The 20,223-nt window shown below is 40.3% G+C and overlaps 1 protein-coding gene across 3 annotated transcripts in view; it reads left to right on the forward strand.

Moving 5' to 3' along the window:
- Map7d2 (MAP7 domain containing 2) overlaps positions 1-20,223 on the forward strand; it is a 171,844-nt gene that overhangs the window by 33,575 nt on the left and 118,046 nt on the right. For 2 of the 3 annotated variants that reach the window (XM_045140357.1, XM_045140355.1), the window contains exon 2: positions 19,419-19,496. The exons of the other annotated variant lie outside the window; for it this stretch is intronic. In XM_045140357.1, coding sequence (XP_044996292.1) covers positions 19,419-19,496 — 78 coding nt within the window. The remainder of the gene's footprint in view (positions 1-19,418; positions 19,497-20,223) is intronic. 3 annotated transcript variants of the gene reach the window in all.

Consider the following 20,223-nt stretch of genomic DNA (forward strand, 5'->3'; position numbering starts at 1 on the left):
TCTGAGGCTTTCTATCATTCTATATTTTTTTTTCATTGTTTTACAATCCTTATTTTATTTTATTTATTAGAGGGAGATAGAATGAGTGTGCCCGGGCCTCCAGCTACTGCAAATGAACACCAGATGCATGCACCACCATGTGCATCTGGCTTAAAAGGGGACGAGGGAATTGTACCTGGGTCCTTAGGCTTTGCAGACAAGTGTAACCACTAAGCCATTTCTCCAGCCCCTTTATTATTTTCTTATTAGTTATAGACATACTCATTATGTAAGCAGCACATGTTGGTACCATCCTTACCTTCATCCCTACCCCCCTCCAAAGGGATCCTCCTCATTGGGGATTCTGCTTATCCCCATGGGGATTGTGGGTCATGCATTGTGGGGCTAGCCATATGTTACAAGGAAGAAGTAGTGTCTGTGTGCATAATGTCCCAACTTGTGGCTTTAACAATCTTTCTGCACCCTTTTCCATGAAATTCCTTGAGCCGTGTTAGGTTCATTTTCTATTTCTGTGGAGAGAGTTTCTGGAACTTTAATAAGTATTGCATTGAATCAGATTACAATGCTATATTGCAAGAATCTCATTGGCTCCTGGAAACTGAATCTTATATATTTCATTGAATCTTAGGTATTGCATTGAAAAAACTTATGCTGCTTTTGGTAAATTGGCCATTTTTTACAATGTTTATTCTTCCAGCCCATGTGCATGGAAAGTTTTTCCATCTTCTCACATCCTCCTTAATTTCTTTCTTCAGTGTTTCTGTTTTCATTGTATAAGTCTTTCACTTCCTTGGTTAGTGAAATTCCAAGATTTTTTTTTTCTGGCTATTGGAAACAGGATAGCCTCACTGATCTCTTTCTCCATATGTTTGTATTTAGCATATAGGAAAACTAATGATTTTTGTATGTTGATTTTGTATCATGTCACTTTGCTGAAAGAGTATTATCTTTAGAAGATTTTTTGGTGGAGTCTTTTGGGTCACATATATATAAACTCATGTCATCTGCAAATAGGGGTAGTTTGACTTCTTCCTTTCCAATTTATATCTTGTCTTATGGCTTGGGCTAGGACTTCTAGCACTTTCTTGAAGAGCAGTGTCAAGAGTGGGAATTCCCCCTGTCTTGTTCCTGATCTTAATGGGAAATCTTTGAGGTTTTTTTTTTTTTCCATTTAATACTATTTGGGCCTTAGGTGCTTTATAGCCTTTATTATGTTGAGATGTGGTTCTTCCATCCCTAGTCTCTCCAGCATTTTTATCTTGAAGTGATGCTGTATTTTGTCAAAGACCTTCTCTGCATCTTTGAAATGATCATGTGGTTCTTATGTTTATGTGATGTATTACGTTTATGTATTTCCATATGTTGAACCATCCCTGCATCTCTGGAATGAAGCCCTACTTCATCAAGGTAGATAATACTTTTGATGTCCTTGAATTTGGTTTAAAAAGATTTTATTAAGAATTTTCACATCTGGGTTCATCAGGGATATTGGTCTATAATTTTTCTTTCTTACTCTGTCTCTCTGGTTTTGGAATCAGAGTAATGTTGGCCTCATAGGAGTTTGAAAGCATTCCCTCTTTACCAATTATGTGAAATAGCTTGAGAAAAAGTGGCTTTAGTTCTTTGATAAAAGTTTCGTAGAATTTGGCTGAGAATCCATCAGATCCTGAACTCTTTTTGACTGCGAAGTTTTTGATTACATGTTCAATCTCATTGGAAGTTATATGTTTGTTTAGGAAGTTTATCTGCTCTGAATTTAGTTTTGGTAATTCATGGAATTCATCCATTTCTTCCAGATTATAATTTTTGGGAATAGAGGTTTTAGAAGTATGTTCTGATTATTCTTCCAATTTCATTGGTGTCAATTGTGACCTATCCAGTTGCATTTCTGATCTTGTTAATTTGAGACTTCTCTTTTTTCTTTTGATCAAATTAATTAGGGGTTTATCAATCTTGTTCATTTATTTTGAAGAACCAGCTGTTCATTTTGTCAGGCTTTTAAATTATCTTCCTTAATTTCTAATTCATTAATTCCTGCTCTGAAGCTTTTGGGATTGGAATGTTCTTGTTTTTCCAACACTTTTAGGTGAATGGTTATTAATTTGGGTTTGTCTGTATTTGATATGAATGTATTTAGTGTTATAAATTTTCCCTTTAGTGCTACCTTCATTTTATCCCACAAATTCTGGTATGATGTATTTTTATTATCATTCAGTTCTAGAAATTTTATAATTTCCTTTTTATTTCACAACCCATTCATTGTTTAATAATGAGTTGTCTAGTCTCCAGGAGCTGGTCTGTTTTCTGTTGTTTCTGTTACTTATTTCTAGCTTTAATGAATTGTGGTTAGATATAGTATAGGGAGTGATGTCAATTTCCCTGAGTTAATGGAGGCATGCTTTATGTCTTAATATATGATGTATTTTAGAGAAGGTTCCATGAGCTGCTAAGAATGTGTATTCTGCAGAATACAGGTAGAATGTTCTGTAGAAGTGTGTTTAGGTCTAATTGGTCTATGGTGTTGTTCAGATCTCTTATTTTTCTGCTGATTTTCTGCTTGGATGATCTGTCTATTGATGATAGTGGGGTCTCTGATGATATTGGGATATATTTCTGATTTGTTATCAAGTATATTTTGCTTCCTAAAATGTGGTTCACCTGTGTTTGGTGCATATAAATTTATGGTTGTGATATCCTTGTGTTGGATTGTTCCCTTGATGAGTAAAAACATGGCCTTGTCTATTTTGTCAGATATTAGAATAAACTTGCTTCTTATTTTCATTTGCTTGGAACGTTGTTTTCCATCCTTTTACCCTGAGGAGGTATCTTGTCTTTGACAGTGAGGTGGGTTTCCTGTAGACAGCAGATATATGGATTTATTTTTCTGATCCAGCCAGGTTAACCTGTGTCTTTTGATTAAATAGTTCGTACCATTGATGTGTAGAGTTATAACTTGGGGTGTGAATGAATTCCTGTCATAGTGAAGGTTTTGTGGGTTTTGGTGCTATGCTGAGTTTTATACATTTTTGTGTTTGTTCCAGTTTTGGTTATTGTTTTTTTCCTTCTTGTAGGTTCTTGAAATTGGTTGTTGGACTCTTTTGGTTTTTTTTTTTTGTTTGTTAATATTTTATTAGTATTTTCTAATAGACAGAACATAAACAAACCAAATAAAAATTCTAATTTTTTTAGTTAATAAAATAACTGACATTCTGATTGTTTTTCCTTTGTTAAAGAAGGAAAGTATTGATAGACAGGCACACAATTGACACTTACTGTACAATGATATGCACAAGGTATCCTTTTAACAATTATAATCCTCAAATGTGCTCTTTATAGTTTTCCCTTGTAATACAGGAGCCATGCTCCTATAAGAAAATTATGCTACTAAAAAGTTTTTTTTTAATAAGGAGTGACAGAAAGACTTTTAAAACAAGTCCTTAAATAAGAGGATGCAGCAACAACAGAATGTAAGTTGTTGGGTTAAGAAGACAGTTGAACTACATCTTAAAACATTAAAAATTCATTTATTTTACAATTACTCAAATACACATGCATTAAATGAAAATATTGCACAAAATTAAAATTTTAGATTGTGAAATTTATATTATTCTTCATTTTAAAAAAATGTACAATTTCTGGTAGTACTTAACTGTTTGACTTTTTTTTTCAAAACACCAGCAGCACAAACTTAAAATGAGCAAAGTGAAATATTTATTCCAGAAACTTTTTGTTTTAAATTAAGGCTAACCAAGTGCATCCATTGGTCAATGGCACAATTGTTTTCAGCAACTATTTGGAACATCCTAATTATAGGAAATGCTCATCTAAGTGCTATCTTTAAATCATACAATCAATTTTTAGGTGAATAAACTATGATGGTTTCTAAGAAGTTTACATGTTATCTGAAAAATCAAAAAAAAAAACCCAAAGAATGATTAATTTTGAAGATTCTTGCCTAAAGGCACCACTGACTTAAAAACATTCAGAAACAGAACATCAGAAGACATAAAGCCTCTTCATATACATACTCATGTATGCAAGAATGCATTGAATGCCGTAACTTTATTCAACGTAGTACACTGTACTTGACTTATAGGTTAAATATTTTACACAGTTTGACCAAGTCATTCAGAAAGTCATCTCTAGGCTCAGCATGACCACGGCTCTCTCTGATGCAAAACACTGGATGTGCACAGGTGTGCACCACTGTTCATACAGATTAACATCTGACATCTCAGCTTTTGAAATATAAACTCTTTTAAACAAAAATTACTTTACAAACCCATTTACTCAAATAGATTTTTGGTATGCTTGCAGTTGTCTTGCAGGGCTGGTAGGAAAATTTCTATTTTACATGTCCTTTTTTCTCAGGTTGGCAGCCAGTTTTCTTACTTTACACAGAAATGCATTTTCACATGTATACACTAGGCTCTTACATTAATTCTTCTGTGCATATCCTTATTCATGTCAAAAAACACTCAAAATGGACAAGGGTATTCATGAAAATCATTGCACTTACGGCCATGCTGATGCTCCCTACAGACTAGTCTACACTTCCCATTTCAGCGCCAGGGCACAGCAATGGCCAGGAGGAGATACACTGAGTCCAAGAAATATTTCTTTTAACAGAGAAACAGAATGTTTTCTCACTTGCAAGCTGCAATGGGAGGGAGTTCACTTGTGAAGTTCTGAAGACATGCAATATATGCTGAATATGCACAATACATGTCTGCACAGCAGCGTTATGAATAAATATGAGTGTACACTTTCAAGGAAGGCTTCATTCTGTCAACAGGTTTTACTTTGTAAGTAGGACCTAAGTGAAAACAAGATACTAATATCTTGTTCCAGTCTTAAAACTCCCAAAATAACTGGGATACAAATACTCTGTCCCTTTATCTTAAGCACCCAAACATTCTTTTAATACATATTGGCTCAGTGGTCTGATTAAGTAGCTTCACTATTTTAAGGATTTAGTGTTAAATATTTTAAAACAAAAAGTGAATACATCCAAACCCTTAGTCAGTGGAAGTATTTAAAACTATGCAGAATCCTGCACACATGGGATATAAGGACTTCCCAGATCGATAAAATGGAGAGAAAACTAGGAAATGCAGAGGTTTCCAAACTGGAAAAGTCATTTTTTTCTTGTTGGACTCTTTTGTATGGAGTATTCCCTGAAGAATTCTCTGTAGGCTTGCCTTTGTGTTCATATATTCATAGAGCTGGCTTTTATCATGGAAAGTTTTCCCTTTACCTTCTATTGTGAGGGATACTTTGGCTGGCTATAGTAGTTTGGGTTGACAGCCATAGTTTCTCAAAATTTGGAGTACTCCATTCCAAGGTTTTCTGGCTTTTAGAAGTTCCATTGAAAAATAAGAGCTACAAAAGGGCCCCGGCTGAAACTAAGGAAAATTAGCCAAACAAACAAGGGTGCTGATTTCCTGATGAACCGGATACCAGCACAAGGGGGAAGGAGACCAATATAGAGAAAAATCAACTCCTACCAAATCAGAGAGCCAGAGCCTCAGAGGCCCCCAACACCTCATCACTGAAGCAGACCAAAAATGAACCCAACATGGCTCAGGGAAATTTTTGCGGAAGAGGGGGCGGAAAGAATGTCAGAGGCACATGTTGGGTCAGGATATGCAGAGACATTTATCGTTCCAATAACTGTGGGCTAACTCCACAAGGCATGACCCATACACCTTAACAAGGAGGGGCCAATGGGGAGGGGTTAGGTCACAGATGAGCCTAATAATGGTACCAAACTGCCAGTATTTGCTGAATAGAAAACTAATTTTAAAAAAAGGAAAAAAAATCAGAGCTAATTCTGATGGGCTTACCTTTGTAAGCAATGATTTATTTTTTTCTGCTATTTTCTCTTTGTTTTCATTGTTTAGCATTTTTACTATAAGGTGACATGGAGAGTTTCTTCTCTGATCCTGTTAGGTGTTCTGTGAGCTTCTTGCATGTGGATGGGACTCTGTTTTGCAAGGATGGGAAAATTTTCTTCAGTAATTTTGTTGAAGATTTTCTCCATGCCTTTGGCCTGTATTTCTTCTCCTTGCATGCTCATGATCCAGATATTTGGTCTTTGTAGTGCATACCCTAACTCCCATATTTTCTGTCCACATGATTTTTTGAACTTATCATAGTTTTTAGACTCCCAATCCAATTCCTCTGTCTTGTCTTCAAACTCTGAAATTCTATCCTCCATATGATCTACTCTGTTGGTGAGGCTTTCTAGAGAGGCTTTTATGAGCGCTATTTGATTTTTGTTCTCTGTTATATTTCTCTATATCATTTCTATCCTGGCTTCACTTATTATTTACTTGCAAGCAGAAAGAGATATGGAGGAAGAGAGAAAGAAAGAGAAAGAGAGAATGGGCACACCACCTTGTGCATCCAGCTTTACATGGATACTGGGGAATTGAACTCACCTTAACTGTGGAGCCATTTCTCCAGCCCATGAATGGTTTTTATTATGATATTTTAAACATTTTTTTTTTGTTTTCTCAAGGTAGGGTTTCACTCTAGTACAGGTTGACATGGAACACACTCTGTAGTCCCAGGCTGGTCTTGAACTCATGGCAATCCTCCTACCTCTCAGTGCTGGGATTAAAGATGTATACCACCATGCCTGGCCCATTTTTAACTTTTTTATTGACAACCTTCATACATAGAGGCAATATACCATGATTATAATTCTGTCCCACAACCCTCCATTTCCTCCTCTCCACTGAATCCCTTCTTCTTTCCAACTAGTCTCTCTTCTGTTTTTTTTTTTTATTAATTAGTTTTGTATTCAGCAAATACAGTCAGTTTGGTACCATTATTAGGCTCATCCGTGACTTACCCTCCCTTTGGCCCCTCCTTGAGGTATATGGGCCATGCATGGTGGAGTTACCCTCAGTTATGGGTAAGATAAATGTCTGCATATCATGACCCAACATGTGGCTCTGACATTCTTTCCGCCCCCTCTTCTGCAAAATTTCCCTGAGCCATGTTGGATTCATTTTCGGTCTGCTTCAGTGATGAGCTGATGGGGGCCTCTGGGTTTCTGTCTCTCTGATTTGGTAGGAGTTGATTTTTCTCTGTGTTGGTCTCCTTCACCCTTGTGCTGGTATCCTGTTCACCAGGAAAACAGCACCCTAGCTTGTTTCACCAATTTTTCTTAGTTTCAGCCGGGGCCCTTTTGAGGTATGATGGGGTGGCTCTCTCCTTAGGATCTACATCTATCTGAAAAAGAGAAGCAGATTCTCCAGAGGAGAGTAAGATAGCACCAGAACAAATGAGATAACCCTTACTTTTTTTATAGAGAATTTAATAGGTGTAGGCCCTCTTGTAGCCCACGATTGATGGTAGCTTGATAATGGAGAGTGGGCTTATGTTTGGATATGGTTCTGACTTGTTTCCCAGCACCAGCTATGGGTCTCGTACCACTGAGGGGATCAGTTAGCCGAATCAAGAGCAGTTGGTTCCCCACCATGGCTGTGTGCCACTATTGCACTTGTGTGGGCATCACACCAGGTTATTTGCTGCTAAGTAGGTTAGATGCTTGAACAGATAATGGTCATTTTCGCCCTGTCGCCCATGTAGTACCTTCTGGCACTAGACACGCTGACTGTCTCGGGACTGACTCTCTTCCAGCTTCCAGTCATCTCTTCTATTTCCATGACATAATTTTTCCCTCTAACTATGTAGGTCCTGTATAGGTAGCATTAGCCACTGTGAGGTCATGAATAATTTGGCCACTTCATGTTTGGAAGACAGTCTTGTGAGCACTCCTCTATTTCCTGTCACTCTTATCTTCTTTTCACCACTTCTTCCACAATAGTCCCTGAGCCTTGGAGGGTGTGTGAGAGAGGCCTCGCTTAGTGTTGAACACTGCACTGTCACTTCTTCTTAGAACTTTTGTGAGTTTTGAATCACCCCAGTGGTCACTGCCATCAGAAAAGAGAAGCTTCTCTAATAAAAAGTAAAAGTAGCATTAATATCATTATGATATTTTCATACATTACATGTATATCATGTACTTTGATTTTATTCACTCTACAATTACATCTCTTGCTCCCCAGTTTTGCTAATCTCCTTCTCTTCCCAAATAGTCCCCCTACTAGGTTGACACTTCAGATGCAAAATACAAATGAGATTTCCATCAATGAGACATAATTATCCATGGCTCATTCATTCAGCATCTTGGAGTCTGTTGCAATCAGGATGGCATGAGCAGAGGGTGGACATCACCTCCTGGTCAACATCAGGTGGACAGCAGCAACAGAAGCATATGCTAAACACTGGCAAAAGGAAGCTAGCTATAATGCCCATAAACTGGCCTCTAACAATACATTCTCTTCAGGAGGCTTAAATTCCAAATTGTGATCAGCTGGTGATCTAGCATTTTTCTGAAAATAAACTTAAGTTTATGGGGAACACCTGAATCAAACCATCACAGAGTATTTCTAATCTGCCTATTGCTGGAAACTCAAAGATATGACAATAGTTTAGAGGGCAAGGATCCAATAAACATACCCCGACAGTAGCATGTAGGGCAGTAAGAACCATGGTAAAGGTAAAGCTGTGTGTTTGATCACCCCTGTACTCCTGTTTGGCAACTTTGCTGGACTCTGGAGCCACAGGTAGGTCTTGCCATCTAGCATCCATCTAGAACATTGGTTCTTAAGCTGCGAGCCCAGGACCAATGGTATCACTGTCTCTCTGTCCCCACCCTCACCCCCAGTCCATCAGAAACTCAGGGTGGCATCGAGCAATCTACTTTCACAAGCCCCCCCACCCCAGGTAGTTCTACTTCATCCAGTGTGGAGAGAAGTTGACCAGGACGATTCTTAGTCCTGGCTACACATGAGAATCCAGCAGAGAGGTTTTTTTTTTTGTTTTTTTTTTTTCTTCTCTTCTCTTCTCTTCTCTTCTCTTCTCTTCTCTTCTCTTCTCTTCTCTTCTCTTCTCTTCTCTTCTCTTCTCTTCTCTTCTCTTCTCTTCTCTTCTCTTCTCTTCTCTTCTCTTCTCTTCTCTTCTCTCCTCTCCTCTCCTCTCCTCTCCTCTCCTCTCCTCTCCTCTCCTCTCCCCTCCCCTCCCCTCCCCTCCCCTCCCCTCCCCTCCCCTCCCCTCCCCTCCCCTCCCCTCCCCTCCCCTCCCCTCCCCTCCCCTCCCCTCCCCTTTTCTTTTCTTTTCTTTTCTTTTCTTTTCTTTTCTTTTCTTTTCCTGAGGTAGGGTCTTGCTGTACCCAGGCTGACCTGGAATTCACTATGTATTGTCAGGCTGGCCTTGAACTCACAGCAATCCTCCTACCTCTGCCTCCCGAGTGCTGGGATTAAAGGCATGCACCACCATGCTCAGCTCCAGCAGAGAGTTTTTAAAGCACTAAGGCCACATCTGTGAATAATTTGGGCCAGGATCTAAAAGTAGGTTTTTAAAGGCCCTCCAGGGGATGGAGAAATGGCTTAATGGTTAAGGTGCTTGCCTGCAAAGCCTAAGGGCCCAAGTTCAGTTCCCCAGTACCCACATATAACCAGATGCACAAGGTGGCACATGCATCTAGAGTTCATTTGCAGTGACTAGAGGCCCTGGTGTGCCTATTCTCTCCCTCCACTCTTCTCTCTCTTAAATAAATGATTAAATAAAATATATTTTAAAATCCCTCTGCGTGACTTCCGGCCAAGATGGCGACCGCCTAGCTGCACTGCAGATACCAGGGAAAGAAAGGCAGGAAATTAAGGGTTATCAGGGTCTTCTTGCCACTGGGAGGGCACAGAGTGGGGGAAAAACGGGGAAGCATGCATCCCCCCTCGGGTGGGTAGTCTACCCCCACACATACAGCCGCCGCGCCCCACACCCTGTGCCCCACGCCCCGCGCCATGCGGCTGTGCTCCGATCGCGCACCTGCCAGCCCATTGTGCGCCCACCAGCGTGCTGCGCTGATGCAGTGACCTCCACCTTTGTGCTCTGATCGTGCGCGTTGGCCAGCCACGCTGTGCCGGGTCGCATGCCTGCGGGGGCTACCTCTGCCATGATTAGGTGGCTGCCAGACCCCCTGCTGCTCTGCTCCGATTGCTTGCCCGCCAGCCAGCCTCTGCTGTGTCCTGATGCCGTGCCCGCATCAACTTCCTCTGCACTACAATTGCACGTGCAGCGGGCCCAGTCCCACAGCAAGGGCCACACAAGTCCACATGAGTCACTAGCGCCAGCGCAGGTGCCATCCCCTACCTGTCCGTTGCCACCCATCTGCCACTCCCCTGAGGCGGGAAAGCGCAGACTGTTTGCAGGTCCCAGTATTCCCAGCCAGAGTTTTGTCAGCTTCAGGGCTTGCTATCTCAGTCCCCTTTCAAACTTGAAGGTAGGCAGCTTTGGTGCATTACTGGGTGAGAATTCAGGCAACTTTGGCACCCCTGTCAGGCAATAGATAGGTGGCTTTGGCAAGAGAGAGCAAAAACCCAGGCTGGTTGCAACTGCCCCAGACTGCCTTGGATTCTCATTCAGCTAGATGCCAGGCTGCTCCACCCACCTACCTGCCCATACACTGACATGGGTAGACCACAGCGCAAAAGAAATAACATGAAAAATAAATGCAAGAAAATCCAGACAGATCACCCAGTCCAACAAGTATTACATCTAACCAAAACATAGAAGAGTGTTTAGGATCAGAACATCAAGTGGAAGCTATGAACAATGCAACCCTGACCAACCTACTGCTAGAACTGGCAGGAAAGCTACAAAGGACAGATAATCATGTGGATGCTACCATCACTAAGCTAGAGCAATATGAAAAGACACTGGAAGGAATTCAAAGAGAACTAAGAGAGTTGAGGGAGAGTGAAAAAAAAAGAGGACCTTAAAAATCAGCTGGCCACACTAAATGAAAACATAAAGAAATGCAAGGATTATTTCCAGGAATCATCAAGAAAATCAGAAAATGAGATGAAAAGGGAGCTGGACAGAGCGATGGAAGTGATACATAGGAAAGTAGTAGAAAATGAAAACTTAATTGAACAAGTCCAAAACTCGCTAGAGGCTCTCAAGAATAGAGTCAGTGAAGTGGAAGATAGAAACTCTGATCTGGAAGACAGGATGGAAGAAACAGTTCGAGAGTCCAAAAATTTCAGTAAGTTCAAAAGTTCCTGTGAACAGAACATGAGGGAATTGTGGGATACACTTAAACGTCCTAATATCAGAATCATTGGAATACCAGAAGGAGAAGAATTTCAGACCAAAGGCATGGAGAACCTATTTAACACAATAATTGAAGAAAACTTCCCCCGTCTCTTAAAAGAAAGGCCCATCAAGATACAAGAAGCAAACAGAACTCCTAACCGACTAGACCAAAGGAGAAACTCCCCAAGACATATTATCATTAAGACTCTAAACATTGACACCAAAGAGAAAATCCTAAAAGCAGCTAGGGAAAAACAACACACCACTTTCAAAGGAAACCCCATCAGAATTACTTCAGACTTCTCAATGGAAACCCTGAAAGCTAGAAGGGCCTGGAATGAAACTCTACAAACTATAAGAAACTATGGCTTCCAACCCAAACTACTCTACCCCGCAAAAGTCTCCCTTATAATAGATGGTGAAAGGTAAACTTTCCATGACAAAACTCAGCTTTACAATTATATGAACACAAAACCAAACCTACAGAAAGTATTCCAGGAAATTCTCCAAGGAGAAGAAACAAATAACCAAACACAAATGCCTACAAGAAGCAGATCACAGCAACAAAACACAGAGTAGACAGAAAAAATTTCAAATTCCATGGAAATGCCAGCACACCTATACCACCACAACATGGCAGGAATCAAATCAAATCTCACAGTCATCACCCTAAATATTAATGGCCTTAATTCACCCATCCACAGACACAAGCTAACAGGGTGGATCAAAAACTTAGACCCCTCAACCTGCTGCCTTCAAGAAACCCACCTTACCACTAAAGACAAAAACCTCCTCAGGGTGAAAGGGTGGAAAATAATATTCCAAGCAAATGGGAATAAGAAACAAGCAGGTGTAGCTATATTAATATCAGATAAAATTGACTTCAAATCAAAAACAATAAAAAAAGACAAGGCTACTTCCTACTTATAAAGGGAACAATCCATCAAGAGGATATTACAATCATAAATCTGTATGCACCAAACACAGGGGCACCACAGTTCATAAAACAAAACCTACTTGACAGTAAAACAGAAATAACCACCAACACCATCATAGCAGGGGACTTCAACACACCATTATCAGTAATAGATCATCCAAACAGAAGCTCAACAGGGAAGTAAGAGAGCTCAACAAAACCATAGAGCACTTAGACCTAACAGACATATAAGGAACTTTCCATCCCACATCCACAGACTGCACATTCTTCTCAGCAGCCCATGGAACATTCTCTAAAATAGACCATATACTGGGTCACAAAGACTGCCTCCACATATGTAGGAAAATCAACATAATTCCCTACATGATATCAGATCATAATGCTATATTCCTAGAAATCAACAACAAAAAAACCAACAAGAACCCCAACAACACTGGAAACTGAATAGCACACTCTTAAACAATAAATGGATAGTGGATGAAATAAAAAATGAAATTGCAAAATTCCTGGAATTTAATGACAATGAGAACACATCATACCAAAACTTATGGGGTACAATGAAGGCAGTCCTCAGGGGAAAATTCATAGCACTCAATGCCTTCATAAAAAAGACAGAAAGATCCCAAATCAATAGCCTAACCATCCACCTAAAGGCATTGGAAAAACAAGACAAATCCAACCCAAAGAGCTCCAGAAGGAAAGAAATAATTAAACTCAGAGCAGAAATTAATGAATTGGAAACCAAGGAAACAATTAAGGCAATTGTCAAAACAAAGAGCTGGTTCTTTGAAAAAATAAACAAGATTGACAAAACTCTGGCCAATTTGATCAAGCAAAAAAAGGAGAGACTCCAAATTAACAAAATTCAAAATGAAAAAGGAGAGATCACAACAGACATGAGTGAAATCGGCAGAATCATCAGGACTTACTTCAAAACCCTCTACTCCACAAAACTGAAAATGTGAAGGAGGTGGATAAATTCCTGGACGCATGTCATCTACCAAAGCTAAACTCAGAGCAGATTAATCACTCAATGAACCAATCACACTCATGGAGATGGAAAAAGTAATAAAAAACCTCCCCCAAAAGAAGAGTCCAGGACCAGATGGATTCCCAGCTGAATTTTATCAAACCTTCATGGAAGAACTCAAACCAATCTTCCTAAAACTGTGCCACACAATTGAAGAACAGGGAAAGCTACCCAACTCCTTCTATGAAGCTAGTATCACCCTAATCCCAAAACCAGGCAGAGATGCCACAAGAAAAGAAAACTATCGGCCTATTTCCCTAATGAACATAGACGCAAAGATCCTTAACAAAATACTTGCAAACCGAATCCAACAACACATCAAAAGCATTATCCACCTTGACCAAGTGGAATTTATCCCAGGAACAGAAGGGTGGTTCAACATACGAAAATCTGTCAATGTAATACACCACATAAACAAGCTTAAACATAAAAACCACATGATCATTTTGATAGATGCAGAAAAGGCCTTTGACAAGATACAACATCACTTCATAATCAAAACATTGGAGAGAATTGGCATGGCTGGTTCACATCTTAACATAATAAAGGCAATATACAAAGCTCCAAAGGCCCAAATAATACTTAATGGAGAGAGACTGGAGGAATTCCCATTGAGATCAGGAACAAGACAGGGATGTCCTCTCTCACCTCTGCTTTTCAATATAGTTCTGGAAGTCCTAGCTCAAGCAATAAGACAGGAGAAGGAAATAAAAGGGATACAATTTGGAAAGGAAGAAGTTAAGTTAGCTCTATTTGCTGATGACATGATTGTATATGTAAGAGACCCGAGAGACTCCATACCAAAACTCCTGAAGGTGATTAACTCCTATAGCAAAGTAGCAGGATACAAAATCAATGCACAAAAATCGGTAGCATTTCTGTATGCAAATGACAAAGATACAGAAAAAGAAATAAAGGACATAGTCCCATTTTCAATAGCAACAGAAAAAAATTAAAATACCTTGGAATAACGTTAACCAAGGAGGACTTGAGAAGATGGAAAGACCTCCCATGCTCCTGGATAGGCAAAATTAACATTGTGAAGATGACAATCCTACCAAAGGAAATATATAGATTTAACGCAATTCCAATTAAAATCCCTACAGTGTTCTTCACAGAGATAGAAAAAATGATCTCAAATTTCATATGGAAAGGCAGAATGCCTCGCATATCCAAACATATCCTCAGCAAAAGAAATACCTCTGGTGGCATCACCACACCTGATCTAAAGTTATACTACAAAGCCATAGTAATAAAAATGGCATGGTACTGGCATAAAAACAGGAGTATAGACCAATGGAATAGACTTGAGGACCCAGATTTGGGGTCAAGCAACTATAGCTACTTGATATTCAACAAAGGCCCAAACAATATACACTGGAAAAAAGATAGCATCTTCAACAAATGGTGCTGGACAAACTGGATAACCACATGCAGGAAACTAAAACTTGATCCACACATTTCACCATGCACTACACTCAAATCCAAATGGATCAAAGACCTCAACATAAGACCAGAAACTCAAATACTACTGGAAGAAAATTTAAGAAGTACTTTCCATGATATAGGAATGGAAAAAGACTTCCTGAACAATACCCCAGTGGCTCAAGTTCTTAAACAGTCACTCAACCAATGGGATCATATGAAGCTGAAGAGTTTCTTTACAGACAAGCATATAATAAGCAAAGCCAATAGAATACCAACAGAATGGGAGAAAATATTTGCAGGTTATCCAACGGATAGAGGCCTTATCTCTAGAATTTACAAAGAACTCAAAAGTCTAAACAATAAGAAGACAAATACCCCACTCACAAAATGGGGTGCAGAGTTGAACAGGCAATTCACAGAGGAAGCTATACAAATGGCAAACACACACTTAAGAAAATGTTCATCATCCCTAATCATCAGAGAAATGCAAATTAAAACAACTGTAAGATTCCACCTTACCCCAATAAAGATAGCCAACATCAAAAAATCAAATGAAAATAAATGCTGTCGAGGATGTGGAGAAGCAGGGACACTCACTCACTGTTGGTGGGAATGCAGGATGGTACAACCACTTTGGAAAGCAATATGGAGACTCCTGAAAAAGCTGACTATAGAAATACCAACAGACCGAGTTATACCCTTAGTGGGCATCTACCCTAAAACCTTCAAACCACAGGCCAGAGAGATTTGCTCAAACATATTTGTAGCAGCTCAATTCGTAATAGCTAAAAGCTGGAATCAACCCAGATGTCCATCATTAGAAGAATGGATAACAAAGATATGGTATATCTACACAATGGAATTCTATACAGCAGTAAGAAAAAACGACACAAAGAAATTTGAGGAAAAATGGTTGAACCTGGAACAGATCATTCTCAGTGAACTTACCCAATCACAGAAAAAAAATCGACACATAGTCTCACTCATCTACAACCCCTAACCTGAATCTTCCCAAGATACCTTACATACCCAGTAAGCACCTCATAGACTAGACAATAGGATGGATGGGGAGGACGGGGCGGGCATCGAAGGGTGGAAAACAGTAATCTGGACTCAAACGGCAATGGTACCATAAAATTCTACTTCCTAAAAGACAGACCAAATGGCTGAACCTTCACTAGACCCTTACAGGAAACACCTGAACCACAAGACACTGGAGAGGGTAGGATCAAGACTAACCTAAATCTTGTTCATCTTCCCTCCCTCCCTCTCCCCCTCTCCCCTTTATCTCTGTCCTCTCTAACTGTTGTATATTAGTTATGTTTTTCCTCAATTTCTTAGTGGGCACTGACCTTTAACCCCCACTTCCAGCTTGGGGCTACCAGCCACAATGAGCTTTTGATCAGAGAAACCTACAAGGTTTCCCAAAACAATGACAGACTTCTGTCAGAGTACTTGGTGACCCACCAAAAGCCAGTGGTAAGACCCTATTGCTGAAGACTCCATACGCAGCTGATACGTAAAATGGAATGGCATGGCTGGAAGCCAGGAGAGTGTCAGTCCCCAAACAGTCAGCGTGTCTAGTGCCAGAAGGTGCTACATGGGCGACTGGGAGAAATGACCAATATCTGTCCAGGCAACTCATTGTCTAACCTAATTAGCAACAAATAACCTGATGTGATGCCCACACAAGTGCAATAGTGGCACACAGCCATGGTGAAGAAGCAACTGCTCTTGATTTGGCTAACTGATTCCCCTCAGTGGTACTAGACCCATAGCTGGAGCTGGGAAACAAGTCAGAACCATACCCAAACACAAGCCCACTCTCCAATATCAAGCTACCATCCATCATGGGGTACAAGAGGGCCTACACCTATCAACCTCTCTATCAAAAAAGTAAGTGTTATCTCAATTTTCTGGGTGCTAACTTACTCTCCGTTGGAGAATCTGCTTCTCTTTTTCAGATAGATGCAGAACCTAAGGAGAGAGCTGCCCCAGCATACCTCAAAAGGGGCCCAACTGAAACTAAGGAGAATTGGCGAAACAAGCAAGGGTGATGTTTTCCTGTGAACCGGATACCAGCACACAGAGGAAGGAGACCAACGCAGAGAAAAATCAACTCCTACCAAATCAGAGAGCCAGAGCCTCAGAGGCCCCCAACACCTCAGCAATGAAGTAGACCAAAAATGAACCCAACATGGCTCAGGGAAATTTTGCGGAAGAGGGGCGGAAAGAATGTCAGAGTCACATGTTGGGTCATGATTTGCAGAGACATTTGTCATACGAATAACTGTGGGCTAACTCCACAATGCATGACCCATTTACATCAACAAGGAGGGTCCAATGGGAGGGGGTAGATCACAGATGAGCCTAATAATGGTACCAAACTGCCTGTATTTGCTGAAAAGAAAACTAATAAATGCAATTAAAAAAAATAATGTCACAAACGATGCACAATGATACACACCACATCGTAACCAGAGGATTACAAATGATACCTGAATTAAAATCTACATCCATAGCTTCCTTCTCTTATATTCTAGGCTTTAGCCCACTTCTCTTCCTCTTCCTAAAGTTTTAAGGTATAATAAACTCTTTCTGCACCTTAAAAAAAAGAAGCCCTCTGCGTGATTCCACTATGTAGACAACGTTGGGGAGCAGTGACCTGGTTTCTGTGTGTTAAACAGATCATTACAGTACAAACCAGAGCTTCTGCTAAGGTTTCCCAGCACCTGGACAGCAAGCAGCAAGAACCTCCCTGTAAGGAATGAAGGTTGCCATGACAGCAAAGCATACTGTTAAGTAAGCATTATATACCAAGAAAGGAAGGGCCTAGTCTCTGGGAACAGGAATGTGGTTACATTAGTACTAAAGCTGATTTCTCCAGAATGTTATGTTAGAACAATATGCGCTAAATCTTGTGAACAACCAATTGTAATAGAATGCAACAAATTATTAAAACATCCATTATTTATTTAATTTTTTATTTAGAAAGTCTCCTAGGGCCTTGCTTAAGAGTTGGAGTGGAGATACAAAGCTGTAAGATATGTCCTGAACATTTTGGAGAGAGATGTCATTTGTTCCATCTTATTTGCTACAGATATTTGAATGACAAGTACAGAGGAGTTTATTACATTCATTTTTTTTCTTTGTAATTCTGGGACACTAAGATTGATACCAGAACAAGCTGAGCAGAACCAAAGTGAATCTTGAGTGTTGCATTTTACAGTACTCTACTGATGTGCTTATGTGTCTGCCTGCAATTGACTACTTGTATTTATTTATTTATTTGTTTAATTTTTTGAGGCAAACCCAACAAACTGACCTTTTTTAAAAAAAAATTATTTTATTAGTTTTCTTTTCAGCAAATACAGGCAGTTTGGTACCATTGTTTAGGCTCATCCATGACCTACCCCCTCCCAATGGCCCTTCCTTGTTGATGTAAATGGGTCATGCATTGTGGAGTTAGCCCACAGTTACTGGTACGATAATGTCTCTGCATATCATGACCCAACATGTGACTGTGACATTCTTTCTGCCCCTCTTCCGCAAAATTTCCTGGAGCCATGTTGGGTTCATTTTTGGTCTGCTTCAGTGTTGAGGTGTTGGGGGCCTCTGAGGCTCTGGCTCTCTGATTTGTAGGAGTTGATTTTTCTGTGTTAGTCTCCTTCCTGTTTGTGCTGGTATCCAGTTCATCAGGAAAACATCACCCTTGCTTGTTTCGCCAATTCTCCTTAGTTTCAGTTGGGCCCCTTTTGAGGTATGCTGGGGCAGCTCTCTCCTTAGGTTCTGCATCTATCTGAAAAAGAGAAGCAGATTATCTAATGGAGAGTAAGTTAGCACCCAGACAATTGAGATAACACTTACTTTTTTGATAGAGAGTTTAATGGGTATAGGCTCTCTTGTAGCCCATGATTGATGGTAGCTTGGTATTGGAGAGTGGGCTTTTGTTTGGATATGGTTCTGACTGGTTTTCCAGCTCCAGCTATCGTCCCGTAACACTGAGGGGATCAGTTAGCCAAATCAAGAGCAGTTGGTTCCCCACCATGGCTGTGTGCCACTATTGCACTTGTGTGGGCATCACACCAGGTTATTTGTTGCTAAATAGGTTAGACCATGAGTTGCTTGGGCAGTATTGGTCATTTCTCCCAGTCGCCCGTGTAGCACCTTCTGGCACTAGACATGCTGACTCAGACTGACCTTTTTTATGCAAGTGAGTGAACGAGAGAGAGAGAGAGAGAGAGATAATTGTCATGCCAGGGTATCCAGCCACTGCAATCAAACTTCAGATGTGTGCACCACCTTGTGCATACATGCAACCCTGTGCATTTGCATCACCTTGTGCATCTGGCTTACATGGGGCCTGGAGAGTTACTAGGCTTCCCAGGCACGCACCTTAACTGCTAAGCCATCTCTCCAGCCCTTGAATCCTTTTAGAAAGTTAAATGTTCCACACTCTGTGTAATAATTGATATTCAAAATCTTGTCCACTTTTAGAGCTATTTGATCCAGACTGGAATAGGTCTAGTTAGCTTCGCTGCATGCTAACAAGGTTTTTGTGTCACTTAATGCACTTTCTTACCCCTTTAGGGTCAGGCCTGGGACCAGAGGACTAGGTAAAATGGCTAGCACCAGCACCACTGCAATACCACATGACAAGTGCATGTGGAAGCCATGTGCCTGGCTGTAGATATGTGGAGGGAAGTGAGAGATTAGGTCTCCTTCAGCTGAAATGGTGGTGATGGGTGATGCAAGTGTGTAGCCAGACCCAGGACCATGTGTCCAGCTGTCTCTAGCACTCAGCAGACCAGAAAAATAAAGAAACTGAAAGTCATGTTTTCTGTCTTGTAGGCATGGATGGATTTTTAAAATCAGATGAGAGACAAAGATTAGCTAAAGAGAGGCGAGAAGAAAGAGAAAAATGTCTGGGTAAGTTGTACACTTTGGTTGTTAATGTCTAAGAAAGTGGAGCTATGGCAGCATTTCTTTTTTTAAAATTAATTTTTTTTTGGTTTATTGTTATTTATTTATTTGAGAGCAACAGACAAAGAGAGAAAGACAGATAGAGGGAGAGAGAGAGAATGGGCGCGCCAGGGCTTCCAGCCTCTGCAAACGAACTCCAGACGCGTGCGCCCCCTTGTGCATCTGGCTAACGTGGGACCTGGGGAACCGAGCCTTGAACCGGGGTCCTTAGGCTTCACAGGCGAGCGCTTAACCGCTAAGCCATCTCTCCAGCATTTCTAAAGGTACTTAGAAATATGTAAATTAATGGGAAGAGAACTAGGACAATTACTAAATGAATGTAGACAATTGGGGGCGAACTCACACAGTGACTGACATGTTCACATACACTACATAATTCTGTGAAACATTTACTCAGCAAACACTGTCTCTCTGCTGTGTCCTAGGCACTATGACTAGGGCTGTGGACACAATGGGAAAGAAAGAGAAAATACTTGATATCTTTGACCCAAGAAAGTCCTTGACACTCTTAGGTATCACCACTGTGTGCACTCTTTTTTAGTCTTCTAGAAGGGCCATCCCCAGAACTGAGACAGCGCACTTACTCATTTTCTTTTTCTTTTCTTTTCTTTTTTTAATTTTTATTAGCATTTTCCACGATTATAAAAAAATATTCCATGGTAATTCCCTTTCT

Source organism: Jaculus jaculus, chromosome X, assembly GCF_020740685.1.
Source record: "Jaculus jaculus isolate mJacJac1 chromosome X, mJacJac1.mat.Y.cur, whole genome shotgun sequence".
Taxonomy (NCBI): Eukaryota; Metazoa; Chordata; class Mammalia; order Rodentia; family Dipodidae; genus Jaculus; species Jaculus jaculus.